General features: G+C 40.6%; 1 protein-coding gene across 2 annotated transcripts in view; it reads right to left on the reverse strand.

Moving 5' to 3' along the window:
- WDTC1 (WD and tetratricopeptide repeats 1) overlaps positions 1-18,847 on the reverse strand; it is a 63,653-nt gene extending 44,806 nt beyond the window's left edge. For both annotated transcript variants that reach the window (XM_006883469.1, XM_006883468.1), the window contains exons 1-2: positions 18,800-18,847; positions 14,373-14,456 (exon numbers count right to left, since the gene is read on the reverse strand). In XM_006883469.1, the coding sequence (XP_006883531.1) occupies positions 14,373-14,456; positions 18,800-18,847 (132 nt within the window). The remainder of the gene's footprint in view (positions 1-14,372; positions 14,457-18,799) is intronic.
- Positions 18,848-19,088: the final 241 nt, after the last annotated feature.

The raw sequence follows: 19,088 nt of genomic DNA on the forward strand, positions 1-19,088 counted from the left end.
GTGGAGAAAACAGTGCAACAATGAATGAATGAAAACCCAAAATCTCTGTAAATGTTCATTAAAACTAATAAAATTTAATAAAAAAATAAATCTTACTGATAAAAAGAAAAGGAAAAAAAAGAAACATGCCTAGTGTATGCTTCCATGAAGTGCTGGAACTGTTTCTACTTAGGACAAGCCTTGTACACCAAAGAAGTAGAGGAAACAGGAAGTTCACAGCGAAAGAACTGGCAACAAAAGGTCCAATTCTTGTTTAATGTCCAAATTATAACCTAGTCCTAGATTTCTACTTATCTTTATTAAATGTTGATAATTGTTGTTGTTGTTATGTGTCATCAAGTCGTTTGCGACTCATAGCGACCCTATGTACAAGAGCTCTCACTGCTGTTATATCCTGTGCCAACCTAGCCATCTCAAACACACTTATTCCCACCACTCCAGTCACAGAATTGATCCATCTCATCGAAGGTCTTCCTCTCCTTCGCTGCCCCTCCATTCTGCCAAACATGATGTCCCTCTCCAAGGACCAGTCAGTCCCTCCTTGCAACATGACCAAAGTATGTCAGATAAAGCTTCAGAATCCTTGATTCCAAGGAGCATTCCGGCTTCACCTTCTCCAGGACAAACCTGTTTGTTCTCCTAGCAGTCCATGGTATATTCAACACTCTTCTCCAGCACCACAGCTCAAAGGCACCAATTCTCTTTCTATCAACCCTATTCACTGTCCAACTCTCTGATGCACAGCACGTAATTGCTAAGACTATAGCCTGGATCAGACCCACATTGTCTCTAGCCTGTTGTCGTTGCTCTTCAGTACTCTTGAGAGGTCCCTCACAGCTGAATTTCCCAATGTAATTCATCTCTTGATTTCCTGGTTGCTGTTACCAAGAGTGTTGATTGTGGAGCCAAGCAAACTTAAACTGTTACCTATCTCAATCTCTTCACCATCCATACTGATGCTGCCAATTGGCCCAGTGGTGAGAATCTTTGTTTTCTTGATGTTGAGCTTCAATCCATATAGGAGGCTGCAGTCCTTGACCCTCTGCAGCAAGCGCTTCAGGTCCTCCTCAGTTTCAGCAAGAAGGGTTGTGTCATCTGCATAACGCAGGTTGTTGATGACTCTTCCACCAATCCTGATGCCACATTCCTCCTCATACAGCCCAGCGTCTCAGATGATCTGTTCTGCATACAGATTGAAAAGGTATGGAGACAGAATACATCCCTGACGGACCCCCTTCTTGATTTTGAACCATGTAGTGTCTCTTTGCTCTGACGACTGCCTCTTGGTCCAAGTATAGGTTTCGCAGTAGCACAATCAAATGTTCTGGGATTCCCATTCTTCTCAGAGTTAGCCACAGCTTGTTGTGATCCACACAGTCAAAAGCCTTTGCATAGTCAATGAAGCACAGATAGACATTCTTCTGGTATTCTTTGCTTTCTGCCAAGATCCATCTAACATTAGCTATAATATCCCTAGTAACATGACCTCTTCTAAATCCAGCCTGTACATCTGGCAGTTCTCAGCTGACATATTGTTCCAAATGTTTTTGGATGATTTTCAGCAGAATCTTGCTTGCACGTGATTTAATGATATTGTTCGATAATTCCCACACTCTGTTGGGTCACCTTTCTTTGGAATGCGAACAAATACCAATCTTTTCCAGTCAGTGGGCCAGCTGGCTGTCCTCCAGATTTCTTGGCGCAACTTAGTGAGCACATCCAGGGCAGTGTCTGTCTGTTGAAATATGTCAACTGGTATGCCATTAACTCCTGGAGCCTTGTTTTTTGCCAATTCCTTCAGAGCAATTTGAACTTCCTCCTTCATCACCATAGGCTCTTGCTCATATGTCATTTCATGAAATTCTTCTGTGCCAGCCAATTCCTTCTGATACAGTGACTCTGTGTACTCCTTCCATCTTCTCTTGATACTTCCTGGATCATTTAACATTCTATCCAAAGTATCCTTAAGTATTGCCACCTGTGGCTTGAATTTGTTTTTCATCTCTTTCAGCTTAAGAAACGCAGAGCGAGTCTGGCCCTTTTGATTTTTTGACTCCAGCTCTCTGCACATTTCATAATAGTATCTTGCTTTGTTGTCCCGGGCTGCCTTTTGAAATTTTCTGTTTAACTCTTTGATTTCTTGGTTTCTTCCTTTAGCTTTGGCTTCTTGGCACTCTAATGCAATATTCAGAGTCTCATCTGACATCCATCTTTGGTCTTTTCTTCTTCTTCAGCCTTTGTAATAATCTTTTGCCTTTTTCATGGACGATTTTCTTGATATCCTCCCAGAGCTCATTTGGCCTATGCTCACTGGTGCTCAAGGCCTCAAACCTGTTCCTGAGATGGTTTTGAAATTCCAGTGGGATAGACTTAAGATCAAATTTTGGTTCCCGTGAACTCGATTTAATTTTCCTCAACTTCAGCTTGAACTTGCATATCCCTCAAGTAGCAGGATAAAAGAAATGACCAACTTGAGCCAACGGCTGGCTGTGATGTCCATATTCTCCCCTGGCTACTGGTCCTGGGCCATTCCAATCCAGCCTCTGAGCCCCAGATCTTAGCCCCTGCTCAGGAGGAAGTAGCCAGAAAGAATATGTCACCCTTTTTCTCACTAAAGAGGCTGGGATTTCAGTCTGGGACCGAGAACAAAGGATTCAAGGAATGTCAACATGCCAACAAAGGGAGTGAACAGCCTCCCTCATCTGATTAAACTACCATGGAGTGTCCACCCTTCCCTCCTTAAACCACAATGGGATGTCCTTCCCTTCCCTCCTTAAAGACCCTCACTATAAAACCTGCCCTAATCCACTTTAGGGTGTGGTATTTTCCTGGGTGGTCCCTCTACCTGTTTCTCTCTCTGCAGACCAAGGGATCCCACCAGGGAGACCCCTTAATAAAACTTCTTTAGCTTAAAAAAAAAAGAAAAGAAAAAGACTGATAATCACAAAATGGGCAAAAGACATGGAAAGAATTTTCACAGAGGAAGATATTCAAATGGCCAACAGACACATAAATAAATGCTCAAAATCATTAAAAGTAGTTTTGTAGCCCATTTTTTTCTCCAAATTTACATTAGATTTCTCCCAGTATTATGTGATCGCCCAATGAGCATCACTTCAAATTGCTATAGAGTATTTTTTCAAAGGTTAAACTATTTCCCCCCTCCATTTCTCAATGCTGTTTGTGTAGTTCTCTTATGAATAAGGAAGTATATTTATGAAGTCCAATAGGAAAATAACATTTATAGTCAATTGGGCAACCCAGACCAAGTACAATGCCATGTGGTTTTCCGTTTGAATTGATTTGCATTGTTGTAGGCTGGAATATATGTATTTTAAAATAGAGGACATTATCAATAAATGCAATTTAGTAGACAGTAATGTATCAAAATGTAGGGTCTATAGAAGAAAAGCAATCACTCTTTCTGAAAAGAGAGTGAAACAGAGATGGAAGACAGAGCAACAGAAAGAAAACAGCATAGAAAATTTGCAAATAAATGTGTATTTTGGTATAAGCAAAAGAATTATAGGTTTTTTTATCCAGATTAATATTTACAAGAGGAAACTGAGGATTTGAGAGGGTGATTCATGGGAGGCAAAACTAACGTGAACAACATGAGTAGGTTCAGCTCTGTCTTGGACACTTCCTACCTGTTCATCAGTCATTTAAAATCCCTAGGGACTCAGATTTTTCATTTCTGATACAAAATAATATATTCTTAATTAAAAAATACTCCCCCCCTTCCCAAATAACTGCTGCTGTTCAATAGATTCCACTCACGGCAAACTTCTACCAAGTTTCTGAGGTTGTAAATCTTTACCTTGGTCAATGCTAATTCCCAATACTGGAATCTGTTTTCAGTTGTGTTCTCTGACCAATCTATGTTAAGCTACTAGATTGCAATATTTTTACAAGTAACTTTTTTTCTCCAAAAACTATTTATACAGCTATTAAACTGTTACTCCAAGCCTTGACCAAAAATAGACAACTCATTAAGAATTTACTCAACAGCAAATATGCAAATGATATTGAGGGGGAGGAGAATGAATAGCAAGCAGGATAAATACAGGCAGGTCAATTTCTTTTTTAGTTTTTGTTTTGCAGATGATGCGACTTCAGTGCAGAAAATGAAGAACTGATGCACTCTCTAAAGCAGATCAAACACTATTGATCTCAACAAGATCTTAACATCAAAAATGTTACAAAAACTTCACAGCTGGACTATTTAGACATCATGTAGCTGTTGGGTGCTTCTGAGTTGATTAGGGCTCATAGTGACCCTAGGAAAAACAGATCTGAACCTTGCACTATCCAGAGCCATCCTCATCTTTGAAAAGCTCAAGATCACTACTACAGCCACTGTGTCAATCCATCTTGTTGATGGTTGTCTTTTTTCTTTGACCCTCGACCTTCCTCAGGAGAATACATTTTTCCGAGGACTGATCCATCTTGACAGCATGCCCAATGTATGTGAGATGAAGTTTGATTATACTCGCTCTAAGGACCCTGACTGCATTTATTACAAGACAGACTTGTTTGATCTTTTGATAGCCCATAGATTTTCAGTACTCTTTCTCCAACACCACAATTCAAAGGCATTGATTGTTCTTCTGTCATCCTTATTCACTGTCTTTCTAATGCACAGGAACTAAGAAGACCATGGCTTGGATCAAGGTACCCTTAGTCTTTAAAGTGACATCCTTTATTAGCATTTTAAAAAGGTCTGTAGCAGTAGATTTACTCAATGCAATACATGATTTGATTTCCTGATTGGTGTTTCCATGGGTGTTAATTATGAGTTCGAGTAAAATTAAAACATGGCTTTTTCCATCATTTCTTTCTTCCATTTTAGTTTATCTTGGTACTTGCAGTGAGGAGATCAGGAGACAAACTGCACTGGGAGTCTGTAGTCAGGGACCTCTCTAATTATTGAGGAGTAATGACAAAGACAGAAGAGGAAGAAAAGACCAAAATGGATGTCAGAAGAAACTCTGAAGATTGCACTGGAGTGTAGAGAAGCCAAAGCACAAGGAAGAATTCAAGATACTAAAGAGCTGAACAGAAGATTCCAAAAGGCTGCTCAGAATGACAAAGCAAAATACTACAATGAAATGTGCGAGGAACTAGAGTCAGAAAATCAAAAGGGCCGAACTCGCTCAGCATTTCTTAAGCTCAAGGAACTGAAGAACAATTTCAAACCTAGAGTTGCTGTAATGAAGGATGCTTTGGGCAGAATATTAAATGATCCAGGAAGTATTAAAAGAAGATGGAAGGAATATACTGAGTCATTATATAGAAAGGAATTGGCAGATACAGAGGAATTTAAAGAAATAACATATGAGCAAGAGCCTATGGTGATGAAGGAAGAAGTTCAAGCTGCTTTGAAGGAAATAGCAAAAAGTAAAGCCCCAGGAATAGATGGTATACCAATTGAAGTATTTCAGATAACAGATGTTGCCCTGGATGTGCTCACCAAGCTGTGCCAAGAAATCTGGAGAACAACCACTTGGCCAACTGACTGGAAGAGATCTGTATTTGTTCCCATTCCAAAGAAAGGTGACCCAACTGAGTGTGGAAACTACAGAACAGTGTCATTGATTTCACATGCAAGCAAGATTCTGCTGAAGATCATCCAAAAACGATTAGAACAGCACATCAGCAGAGAACTGCCGGAGGTCCAGGCTGGGTTTAGAATGGGTCATGGTACTAGGGATATCGTTGCTGATGTTAGATGGATCTTGGCTGAAAGCAGGGAATACCAGAGGAATGTCTGTGTTTCATTGATTATGCAAAGGCATTTGATTGTGTGGATCATAACAAACTATGGCTGACTCTGAGAAGAATGGGAATCCCAGAACATTTAATTGTGCTAATACGAAACCTATACTTGGACCAAGAGGCAGTAGTCAGAACAGAGCAGGGTAACACTGCATGGTTCAAAATAGGGAAGGATGTACGCCAGGGATGCATCCTGTCTCCATACCTTTTCAACATGTATGCAGAGCAGATTTTCCGAGAGGCTGGGCTCTATGAGGAGAATTGTGGCATCAGGGTTGGTGGAAGATCTATTAACAATCTCCGTTATGCAGACGACACAACCTTGCTTGCTGAAACTGAGGAGGACCTCATGCACTTGCTGCGAAGGGTCAAGAAGACAAAGATTCTCACCACTGGACCAATTGGCAGCGTCAGGATGGATGACGAAGAGATTGAGAGTTTTCACAGCTTCACTTTGCTCGGCTCCACAGTCAACACTCTTGGTACCAGCAGTCAGGAAATCAAAAAGCGTATCGCGATGGGAAAGTCTGCCGTTAGGGACCTCTCAAAGGTACTCAGGAGCAACAGTGTCTCTCTGGAGACTACGGTGCGCCTGATATAGGTCATGGTATTTGCAATCGCTTGTTATGCATCAGAGAGTTGGACAATGACTAGGGAGGACAGAAGGAGAGTGGATGCTTTTGAGCTGTGGTGCTGGAGAAGGGTACTGAATGTACCATGGACTGCCAGGAAAGCAGATTCATCTTGGAGAGGATTAAACCAAGCTACTCCTTGGAGGCAAGGATTCTGGGGCTTCGTCTGACATACTTTGGACATGTTGCCAGGAGGGACGGGTCCTTGGAGAGGGACATCATGCTTGGGAGGGTGGAGGGACAGCGCAGGAGGAGAAGACCCTCTATGAGATGGATTGATTCGGTGACTGGGGTAATTGGGATGGGTGTGTCAGAGGCGGTGCGGTTGGCGCAGGATAGAGCAGGGTTTAGAGCTGTTGTGCATAGGGTCGCTATGAGTCGGAAACGACTCGATGGCACATAACAACAACAACAACAATGATGTCAGATGAGACTGAAAAGAACAGGCACAACCTTAGTCCTCAAACTGACTAAGGATTACAGAAATAGAGTGGAGGCCTTTGAATTGCGCTGTTGGAGAAGAGTGCTTATATCCCAAGAACTGCCAAAAGGACAGATATATCTTGGAACAGGTGCAGTCAGAGTGCTTCTTGAAGGCAAAGATGATAAAGCTTCATTTCACATATTTTGGACATTTTGCTGTTATTGTAGTGTACTGAGTTGAGACTGAGCCATAGATGACCCTCTAGTGGGATTTCAGAAGCAGTTTAATTGCATGGGAGATGACTGCCTGTTTTTTTCCTGCGGAGTAGCTAGTGGAATTGAACTATGTACCTTTGGGACTAGAGCGCAGCTCCTTACCATAAGGCCAACAGAGCTCCCTTTCGGCATGTTGCTATGAGAAGTTATTCCTTTGAGTGGGCCATCAGGTTTCAGAAAGTGGAATGACGGTGAAGGAGAGGAAGACCTTCAACCAGGTGGGCTGACACAGTGACTGCAGCAGTGGACTTAAGTGTGTCTGAGATTGTGAGGACATGACAGGGTTCAGATCTGTTGAGTCATACTTGATTCAACACCACCTAACAACAACGATGCTCAAGAGCAAATTTGAGTCTCTTCTGACGTTCTTTTTTTTTTTTTTAATTTTAATGAAGGTTTACAGAGATTTAGGGTTTCCAGTCATTCATTATTGCATTTTTTCTCTCCCTGCCCAGCCCCTCCCGCCCTAGTTCATTCTTCCCTTTAAAAAGTAAAACTCTTTCATTGCTATACAATCCCTCCCCCCATGTCCACTCCACTGTGCAGCCTTCTTTCTGGTCTCCTCTGGTATTCATTTTGATCTTTTCCTTCTTTCCTGCCTTTTTATATGATCTTTTGCCTTCTTTATGTATTTTACCATAATTTCATCTCACAACTCATTTGGTTTTGGTCGTCGTCGTTCAATGCTTCAACCTGTTCTTTTTAAAATTATTATTAATTTTAATGAAAATTTACAGAGACTTTGGATTTCCATTCATTCATTGTTGCACTTTTCTCCCTGTTCCCCCCTCTGCCCTCCCAGTATACTCTTCTCTTTGAAAAGCAAAAGTTCTTTCATTGTTTTATAATCCCTCCCCCCAGGTCCTCTCCACTATGCAGCCTTTGTTCTGGACTCCTTTCATTATAATAATACCTAGTCACATATCCCTTTTAAACAGTTTTCTCCCTCTTCTGTTTCAATGCAGTAAACATTATTTATCCAGTCCTCCTCAGTTTCCTCCTAACCCCGATGTCAGTCTTGTTTTATAACAGTGGCACTATGCAGTATTTGTCCTTTTGTGATATTTCACTCAGCACAATGTCTTCCAGGGTCACCCATTTTGAATAATACTGCATGAGTTCCTTGTTTTTCCATGCAGTGCAGTAGTACTCCATTGTGTGACTATACCACATAGCTTTTCTATCCATTTGTTTGATGGGCACTTAGGTTGTTTCCAACTCCTGGCTATTGTGAACAAAGCCACAATGAACTTGGGTGTGTATATATCTTCTTGGGTAGCAGTTATGGTCTCTTTGGGGTATATTCCCAGTAGTGGAATTGCTGGGTCAAATGATATCTCTATTTGCAACTTTTTGAGAAAGCGCCACATCACCTTCCACAGTGGTTGCACCATTTTACACTCCCACCAACAGTGAATAAGGGTTCCAGTTTCTCCACAACCTCGCCAGCATTTGTTGCTTGTTGTTCTTACTGGGGTGAGATGGTATCTCATAGTTGTTTTAATTTGCATCTCTCTTAGAGCTAGGGGTTTTCAAGATTTCTTCATGTGCTTGCTGGCCATCTGAATGTCTTCTTTGGTGAAGTGTCTGTTCATATCCTGTGCCCATTTTTCAACTGGATTGTTTACATTGTTGTAGTGCAACCTATTCTTAAGATGGTTTCTAAATTAAGGTAGGATACACTCAAGGTAACTTAATCTTTTTAATTTCATTTTTTCAGCTGGTTTTAAACTTGTGTATGAGCAACTGGCAGTCTGTTCTACAGTCTGCTGCTGGCATTAGTCTGACTGATAATGCAGAACTTTTTCATTTTCTCTTCAGCATAGCTGACTTGATTCCAGCAGGTCAGGTATATAAATACTGTAACTGTTTTTTTTAGAAAAAGGTTATGTGCAATGACCGAGGTGTTAGTTGATTCAGTAACTGGGGTAATGGAGGTAGATGTGTCAGAGACAATGAAATTAGCTCAAGATAGAGCTGGGCTCAGAGATGTTGTATATAGGGTCACTATGAGTTGCAGGCAATTCAATGGCACATAACAACAAGGTGTTGGCAATACAGTTGACATATTTCAGCAGATGAATGCTGCCCTGGACGTGTTCACTAGGTGGTGCCAGGAAGTCCAACCAACTGGAAGAGATCCATTAATTTATTCCTAGTCCAAAGAAAAGAGATCTGATAAGAGGGTGGAAATTACCTAACAATATCACTGATATTACATGCAAGCAAAATCTTGCTGAAGATTGTTAGAGTTTGTGAGGAGAAATGTGGCATCAGGAATGGAGGGAAACTCAACAACCTGTATTATGCAGATGACATAACTTTGCTTGCCCAAACTGTAGAGGATCTAATGTGTTTGCTGTAGAAGTTCAAGGACTGCAGTGTTCAATATGGATTGAAGCTCAACATCAAGAAAACAAAGACTCTCACCACCCAGCCAACTGGCAGCATTAAAATAAACTGAGAGGAGATTGAGATTGTTAATAGCTTCAGCTTGCTTGGCTCCACAATCAATACTCTTGGCACCAGTAGTCAGGAAATCAAAAGACAAATTGCATTGGGAAAATGTGCAGTCAGGGACCTCTCCAGAGTGCTAAGGAGAAACAATGTAAGTCTGGAGACTAAGGTGCACCTCATCCAGGCCACGGTTTTTGCAAGTACTTTCTATGCATCACAGAGCTGGACAAAGACTAAGGATGACAGAAGAATCAATGCCTTTGGATTGTGGTGCTGGAGGAGAGTAATGAACACACCACAGACTGCCAAAGAACTAAATGGTTTTTATTGGAGAGAGTGGAACCAAGTTGCTCCTTGGAGGCAAAGATATTGAAGCTCCATCTCACATAACTTCATGTATAGTGCCAGGAGGGAGCAGTCCTTGGAGAAGGACATCACATTTGGAAACATGGGGGGACAGTACGAGAGGAAGGCCCTGGAAAAAATGAATTGACACAATAACTGGTTCTAATGGGGGTAGGTGTGTCAGAGGCAGTGAGACTGGCTCAGGATAGGACAGCTATTGTGCATAGGGTTGCTATGAGGTGCAAGTGACTCGATGAAACATAACAATACAAATGTGTGTGTGCGCGCGCGCGTGTGTGTGTGTGTGTGTGTATACTGTCAAATTGGATCCGAGTGGCACAGGAGGAGATTTCCTCTCCTTCTCCAGTGAAGCATCTGGTGGATTAGAACAGCACACCTTTGGGATTGCAGTGTAGCTTCTTGCCATTAGGCCACCAGAGCTCCCTGACAATACAAAATTTAATAATGTGATCTCTCGTCTCATTTCTATTAACAATGTAATATTTTCCAAGTCATATATGTCTAATTTTTTGTTTGTTTCTAACTTTTGCATTCCAGCAACTATGTATTAATAACATGCTCTGAACTCCAATCATGGAATCATTAATACTTCTGGACTGTATGTTCAATTTCAGATGAAGACTATTTTTTTTCTTATTTTGGCTTTAGGGTTAGTGTAGAGCTTATCTTTACTAAATATCTAAAATATAAAAGATACTAATGATATGTCAGAGGCAGTGAGTGATGTGGTCCCTCCTGACAACATGCCCAAGGTATGTCAAATGAAACCTCAAAATTCTTGCCTCCAAGGAGCAGCTTGGTTTCATTAATGTATAGGATAGGTCTGGAAACTAAATTTGTCCAGCTCTAGTGCCTATGCTCTTATGCAGCATTCTGCTTCATAATAAACAAAGGTAATACAGCAACTATTAGCAAAATTTTGCTCCAAGATGTATTACTGTTGTTAGGTGCCATTAAGTCAGATCCAACTCATACCAACTCTATGTACATCAGAAGAAAACCCTGCCTGATCCTGTGCCACACTCGTGATTTCTGCTGTGCTTAAGTACATTGGTACAGTCACCATGCCAATCTATCTCCCCAGGAGTCTTCCTCTCCTTTGCTGATCCTTTCTAAAAACTATTTTGTTTTCCTCTCTATACATTTCTGCCTCTTTCATATTTTCTACTACAATATGTATTGCTTCTATAATTACAAAAAAATTTATGTGAAATCTGTGAAGACTACTAGGTATCACAAAAGAAGAATTATTGCAAGTTAACTTGACAAGAGACACAACATTCAATGTAAAGTAGGACTGTACTGTTGTTGCTTGCTGTCAAGTCAATTCTGATTTATAGTGACCCTATATGACTGAGAACTACTCCAGGATTCCCTAGACTGTAATCTACAGAAGGAGATCATTCATGGGATCACTGGTGGGTCTGAACCATCAATCTTTTGGTTAGCAGCTGAATGCTGAACCGTTGCACCACAGGGGTCCATAAAGTATGATAATAATTAAAAAATATGCAAGAAAAAAGATGTATTTACAATTTTCACAGTAGCTATATGTGACAGGTGGTACTAAGGTTATTTTCCCCCTTCTTTATCATTTTTATATTACTATAGTTATAATATGTAATGGCAAAAAGGTTGGAGATTTTTAGTAATACTATTAAAAGAAAGCAACACCCACTGGCACTGAGTCCATTCCCATTCTTAGTAACGCTTTAGGAAAGCAGTAACAAGAGAATTGATGCCTTTGAGCTGGAGAAGAGTGTTGAATATACTATGAGCTTCTGGGGAAACAAAAGGTTTGTCCTGGAGAAGGTGAAGCCCGAATGCTCCTTGGAGTCAAGGATTCTGAAGCTTCATCTGATAGACTTTGGACATGTTGCAAGGAGGGACTGGTCCTTGGAGAGGGACATCATGGTTGGGAGAGAGGAGGGACGGCGCAGGAGAGGAAGACCCTCGAGATGGATAGATTCTGTGACTGGCGTGGTAGGAATGAGTGCACGTTTGAGATGGCAAGGTTGGCACAGATAGAATGGCAGTTAGGGCTCTTGTATGTAGGGTTGCTATGAGTTGCAAGCAACTTGATGGTACATAACAACAAACAAGTCAATAGTAAAAAAAAAAAAACAAACCAAACCCCAACCCTAGTAGCCATTGTTTCAATTCCAATTCCATCCATGTTAGAGTAGAATTATGTTTCATGGGGTTTTCTATGGCTATCTTTCAAAAACAGACTGACAAGCCTTTTTTTCTGAGGTGCCTCTGAGTGGATATGAACCATCAACCTTTTGGTTAGTAGTCAAATTCTTTACCATTTGGGCTCTCAAGGACTCCTAGAGTAAACAGTGAGATGTAATTTTTTCATTCACAAAACAATCAGTAAGTTAAATAATAGGCTCTCAAGACAATTTCTATGTGACTATGCATGCAGTGTAGATTACTTGATATGGCTTTCTAGCCAATGTCTTTCCAACTCTCACCACCAGCCTTGGTTGTTTTTGTTGTTGTTAGGTACTGCTGAGTCAGCAACTCGATCAAGAACAGATCTGAACTCTGTCCTATCCTGTGCCATCCTCATCATCTCTGACACACTTGAGCCCACAGCTGTAATCACTGTGTCAATTCAAGCCTTCATAGTCTATACAAAGGTGAGGTCTTTGTGGCCCACAAAGGAGCCTAAATAGCTTGCTAATAATGTAAATCGGGATGGGTGTGTCAGAGGCAGTGCAGTTGGCACAGGACAGAGCAGGGTTTAGGGCTGTTGTACATAGGGTCGCTATGAGTCGCAAGCAACTCGATGGCACATAACAACAACAATAATAATGTAAATGGCATCTTTCAGGTGGGATCATATAGATAAGATGTGTAGACCCTGAATCTGTGGTAGATCAATTTGTCCATCAAACATTCAGGGTTAAATTGAGCTAGCATAGAGGTGGCATGAATAGTGTAGCCAGAGTGCTCCTTGGAGGCAAAGAGGATGAAGCTTTGTGTTTCATACTTTGGATATGTTGTTAGGCGAGTCTATTCCTTGGAAAAGGACATTATGCTTGGAAAGATGGAGGGTCAGTGAAGAAGAGTAAGATGCTCAATAAAATGGATTGACACAGTGACTGCAGAAATGGCAATAGAATGGACTGACAAAGTGCAGCAATGGGCTCAAGTGTGATGAGGATGGCAAAGGATAGGACAGGATTCAGCTCTGTTGTTCATAGGGTGGCTATGAGTCGTACTTTACATAAGCTAACAATAACAACAACAACAGAGGAAAATAAGGAGCTCTGGTGGCATAGTGATAAGGAGCTGCACTGCTGACTCAAATAATTTGTTAGCTGCTCACTGTAGAAATATGGGCAATCTCCTCCTGTGTGATTTACTGCCACTGAAAACCTACTGGAGGGTTATCCATGAGCTGCTTTTGACTCTGGTACATAACAGCAAAAATAGGTTAAAAGAGGTGGGAAATGGGGAACTTATTACCATCAAGAAAGCAGAAACAAAACAGTAAGAAAGAAACAAAGCAGAAACAGAGTGCAGTGCATCCTTTGGACCGGAAATTCTTGCATGAACCTGAGACAGAACTGTAACATCAGACAGACAAGATGAGATCATGAGGGGCACTAGATGAGAGTGTGGCAGCAGAGGTGCTACAGAATCAGAGATCTGTGTAAGACAGAGCTGTGGGTTGGTAGCCAGCCCAAGGGCTGAGGAAGTTAACTTGCTGGTGGGATGAGTGTCCGTGGGTATTCTTCAGAGGCTAAGTCTACCTACCTATGTCCAGACCTCCTTTCTGTCAACCTGGCTTGTGGAGTGATGGGACACAAAATTAGCAGAGCTGAAAGAGCTTTGTAACACTTGCCTAGGAAGGATGGAGGCTAAGGCTGAAAGGGTGAATATCAGAATGAGGCCTCTCTGTGAACATACCTGAGAAGAGGCTGTAGACCTCTATACTAAGTGTTTCAGAACTTGAAATGCAACCAGTTGCTTCCCTATATAAATTTCATATTCTATAGTACTGGCTGTGAGTTCTGTGTGGTCATTTCAAAAAATTATCAAACCTAGCAGAGAAGTAGTGAAAGCTGTGGTAAGGAGGTATGTTAGAATCATTAGAAGATGATGTGTGGTGGCACGTCTGACCTTACAGAAATCAGCTTTGTGCTACTGATGCTGTTGAGAATTTGCCTTCTCACTTGTGAAGTTAGTGGAAGTCAGCTGCTGTCACTCTGAATCCCACAATACCAGTTTTACAGACCACTCCAATTTCAGATGTGCCTGAATCTAACACCTCAATGCAGATGTACTTGTCCAGTAAAACTGATGGAAAGGAGAGATGCCATTTAAACATGATCTTCAAAGAAAAAATGTGTTTATGTCTTGAAAAAGTAAAGAGATGAGAATGGAGAGTAGGTCATCAGCATCTAATGTGCAAACTAAGTCTCTTACCTGCAGCTCTGCTTCCAGGCCCAGCCGCCGGATAAAGGGGTCAGTGACATGGTAGCACCGCTCAAAGCTCAGAGCACCACGTTCCTGGGGAAGAGAAAGAAATGCAGGGCTTAACTGATCAAATGAAAAATGAGTTCTAAATGGCTATTTTATGTCCAGGGAGCTCTGGTGGCCTAGTGGTAAGAGTTGCACTGCCACCCAAAGGAAATAATTTCAAATCACCAGTTGCTCTTTGGGAGAAAAATGGGCAAATCTCCTCTTGTGCAATTTACAGCCTCTGAAAAGGCCCTAGAGGGTCAGTTACCAGTTTATTCAACTCGATGACAAAGAACAAAAACAACAATGTTATAAGTCAATCAGTATGGTGGGTAGGTATCAAAGAAATTTGGAAAGATAGTTAAGAAATGATCCTGTAGGAACTTATACTAATCTACATGTACAGGAAGAGACAAAAAATACCATTTAAACACACTAAATTGAGCGCTGCTGAGTTAAAAAAAAAGACTCAGAAAATCAGAAACAACAAACAGATAAATGTTTCCACATGTTTAGGTTGGAGAGTGGGCATCATCATTTTTAGGATATATTCTGTAGGAGACAAGGGATAACAGAGGACAGAATAAAATGCATATCCCTTTAAATCTGATTCTGTGCCTTCAACAAATGGCTCCTGTCTTTAAGAAATCACTCTCTCAATCTTTCTCACACACATCATACTCCCCCAATACTGAAAAGGATTCAGGGTTGCATACCCCCATAGCTTTTTAAAAGGTCACTTTTCTTTTATGAAAGACCTGTATCAACAGGTACACATTAGAGGTACTGCAAACTCAGTTCCTGACGAATACAAGAGAATAAATATTGCAATAAAGTAGATTTTAAAAAATTTCCCAATTATATATAAAATGATGTTTATAGTGCACTACAGTTTATGAATGAAACCAAAGTTGTACAGTAGGTTAAGTGTTGTGTTGTTTACTAAAAGTTTGGTAGTTCACACTCATTATCTGCTTCAAAGGGGTTTCCATAAAGATTCACAACCTTAGAAAATCATCTGGGCAGTTCTACTCTGTTCTCCAGGGTCATGATTAGTTGGATCGACTCAACAACAGAAGGCAGTGGTGGGCAGTCTACTGGGTGTGTAATACTAGTGCAGAAAAGTTTGAAATATTGTGAGAATTACCAAAATGTGACAAACAGACATGAAATGATAGATTTGTTCCACACAGGGTTTCAAAGTACAATTTATTAAAAATGCAGTATCTGTGAAACACAATAAAATGAGATATACTTGTATTTGATTTTTTTTCTTTAATGGAAGAGAATTTTCTATGTCACAAAAAGGCAAAATTAACATTTGGCATTTTTTTGCAGTGCTTAATTAAAGAAGCAACATAAACCATAAGAGGTGAGAGTGGCATTGCCAAGTTCCTTCAATGGAAACTATATTCAACATCAAGCTGCCATAATTTTGAATTGTGTATCTGTGAACACTTTGCTGGAATTATTTTAAGTTTTATATGTTATATGTTGTTGCTGTGTGCTGCTGAGTCAGAATCCACTTACAGCTGACCTTCCAGGGGGTTTTCAGAGACAGTAAATCACACGGGAGGATACTGTCCATCCTCTCGTAGAATAGCTATAGTGGATTGGAACCTTGAACCTTCAGGATTGCAGTGTAGTTTCTTAGCTCTAGACCACTAGAGCTCTCTTCTGTTACATGGTAGGTTCTTTTCTGGGTCACTGAATACTTAAAAAATGTTCCCATCTGAATGAATGATAACTGTGTTTCTGTTTTTGCTTTATGCCATTTTGGAACGTGAAAAGCTGCAATTTTGGAATATTCTACTTTTGTATAGTGAGAAAAACCTGTACACAGAAAAATCCTTCTGGATTATTACTACAATTTATATTACATACACTTTGGTGTGTGTATCTAGTTGTGTGGTGTTTTTTTAAATTTTTTTATTTAGTTTGTTTATTTTTCATTTCAATGAACATCTAGAGAGATTTTGGAATTTCATTCATTCACTGTTGCACCCTTCTCCCCGTACAAACCCCCATCCCCCGTTTGCTCCTCTCCTTGAAAAGCAAAAGAAAAACTCCCTCATTGGTACACAATCCCCCCGCACCTCCCCAAACCCCCAAATATAATCCACTCTGCAATCCTCATTGCGTACTCCTACGATAAAAATAATGCCCTAAAATATAATACTTTTAGACTATTCTCTCCCCCATAGACTTCAATACTGTAAACATATTTCATCCAGTTTTTCTCAGTCTTACCCCCACCCCAATGCCAGCCTCATTCTACAACAGTGGCACCATATAGCATTTGTCCCTTTGTGACTGAGATACCTCACTCAGCATAATGTCCTCCAGGGTCACCCATTTTGAATAATATTGCATGAGTTCCTTGTTTTTCAATGCAGCATAGTATTCCATTGTGCGAATATACCACAGCTTCTCTACCCATTCGTTTGTTGATGGGCATTTAGGTTGTTTCCAACTCCTTGCTTTGTAAACAAAGCCGCGATAAACATGGGTATACATGTATCTACTTGGATGTCATTTATGGTCTCTTTAGGGTATATTCCCAGTAGTGGAATTGCTGGGTCAAATGGTATCTTTATTTGCAACTTTTTGAGAAAGCGCCACAATGCTTTCCACAGTGGCTGCACCATTTTACACTCCCACCAACAGTGAATAAGGGTTCCAGTCTCTCCACAACCTCGCCAGCATTTGTTGCTTGCTGTTCTGTTAAATTTTGCTAGTCTTACTGGAGTGAGATGATATCTCATGGTTGTCTTGATTTGCATCTCTCTCAGGGCTAGGGATTTTGAACATTTCTTCATGTGCTTGTTGGCCATCTGAATGTCTTCCTTGGTGAAGTGTCTGTTCATATCCTGTGCCCATTTTTCAATTGGCTTGTTCTCCTTTATCTGGTTGTGGTGCTCGAGTATTTTATAAATTCTAGATATAAGTCCCTTGTCTGACAAGTCATTACCAAAAACTTTTTCCCAGTCTGTGGCTTCCCTTTTTACCCTGTTAGAGAAGTTTCTGTTTTATCTTCTCCTGGTTGTAAATTTTTCAGGATACTGGGAACACTCTATATGTTGTGGATTAGGACTACTAAAGTTTTTCCAAGCTTTTCTTGAATGAAGTTTACAGTCCTTGGTTTTAGTCCTAGGTCCATGATCCACCTTGAGTTGGTTTTTTTATATGGAGTGAGGTGGGGATCTTGTTTAATTCTTCTGCAGATAGTTTTCCAATTTTGCCAACACCATTTGTTAAAAAGGCTGTCATTTCCCCACCTAACTGATTTCATCTCTTTGTCAAAAATCAATTGCCCATAAATAGATGGGCTGATTTCCGGGTTCTCAATTCTATTCCATTGATCTATGTGTCTGTCATTGTACCAGTACCATGCTGTCTTGACTACCATGGCAGTGTAGTAGGATTTTAAGTCAGGGAGTGAGAGGCCTCCTACCGTTTTTCTATTTTTAAGGAGTGCTTTGCTTATTCATGGCTTCTTTCCATTCCAAATGAAGCTGGAGATTGCCTTTTCCATCTCACTGAAGAAGGTTTTGTTTTTTTTAAAGTACCAAATCTTTTCAAATAACTTTCTTGAGTTCTTTCATATTTCATCCTCAAGATAAGCGTGCAAGCAGGCAGACATTATTATCACTTAGCAAATGAAAAACTGATAAATAGGGAAGTAGGTAAAAGGACTGAAGTCTTATAATTAGTAAATTAAGGGAGGGGTGAGATTGAGCTCTCAACCACAGTTTGAGGTTCTTATTATAGAAGGTCATTCATTGATCGAATCTCCATTTAATCCTCTATGGCTCCTTAACCATGGCTTCCCTGACAACACCTAGTGTTACCTCACTAACTGAATGTGACTTCCTAGTCATCCATTCATCCCACAGGTACTGAAGTGACTTCTTTGTATAAGCTAAAGAAGGCAGGTGCAGGATTTAGTAGAGGAGATCCTCTGAGAAGAAAGAAGCTAACTGAGCCAGGACTAAGACTTTCACAGGGTGTAGTATAGACAACTTATTAAGTGGAGAAATCTGGAGAAGCTTTATCTACTCTTGTTGCTTTATTGACTCTTTCAATCTATTCTTTCTCCCTCCCTATCCCTCTATCCCCCACACACATAGGAAAACTGCTGGTTCTCCTCTCTCACGAGTCCCTATCATAAACTCAAAAGTCCAAGCACTTGGACAAAGCAGTGGTTATTAATTCCACACTCTTGAGTAAAAGGAAATAGGGGGTCAAGAAACTATGATCACTAGCCCTCAGTTACTAACTATGTGTATTTCTATAGGCAAAAAACCAACACCAGACCTTTTTCCCCTTTTGTAAAATGAAATTTTAGGAAAAGGATCCTCTGTTCTAGTTCAGAGATCTGGGCTGCTTACTTTTATTTGTCTACGGATGATGTCTCTGGTTATGTTGACTTTTGCCATCTTCTCTTAGTAGGTTCAACAGAAGGGAGCTATAGAAAGATCTTCAGGATCCTTGTGCATTCCAGCCAAGCCCAGGCCCACAAGATATACATTGGATTACCTAGGGAGGAAAAAAAAATCATTAATCTTGGAGGATGGAATGAGTCCTGACTCTATCACTAAAACAGCCTAACCAGTAAGCTGGTTATTGTACCTTAATGTTAAAGAACCTGTGGAGTAGGAGAGGCAAAAGCAGTGATTC

Source organism: Elephantulus edwardii, unplaced genomic scaffold, assembly GCF_000299155.1.
Source record: "Elephantulus edwardii isolate Elephantulus edwardi_28Jun2011 unplaced genomic scaffold, EleEdw1.0 scaffold00028, whole genome shotgun sequence".
Classification (NCBI taxonomy): domain Eukaryota; kingdom Metazoa; phylum Chordata; class Mammalia; order Macroscelidea; family Macroscelididae; genus Elephantulus; species Elephantulus edwardii.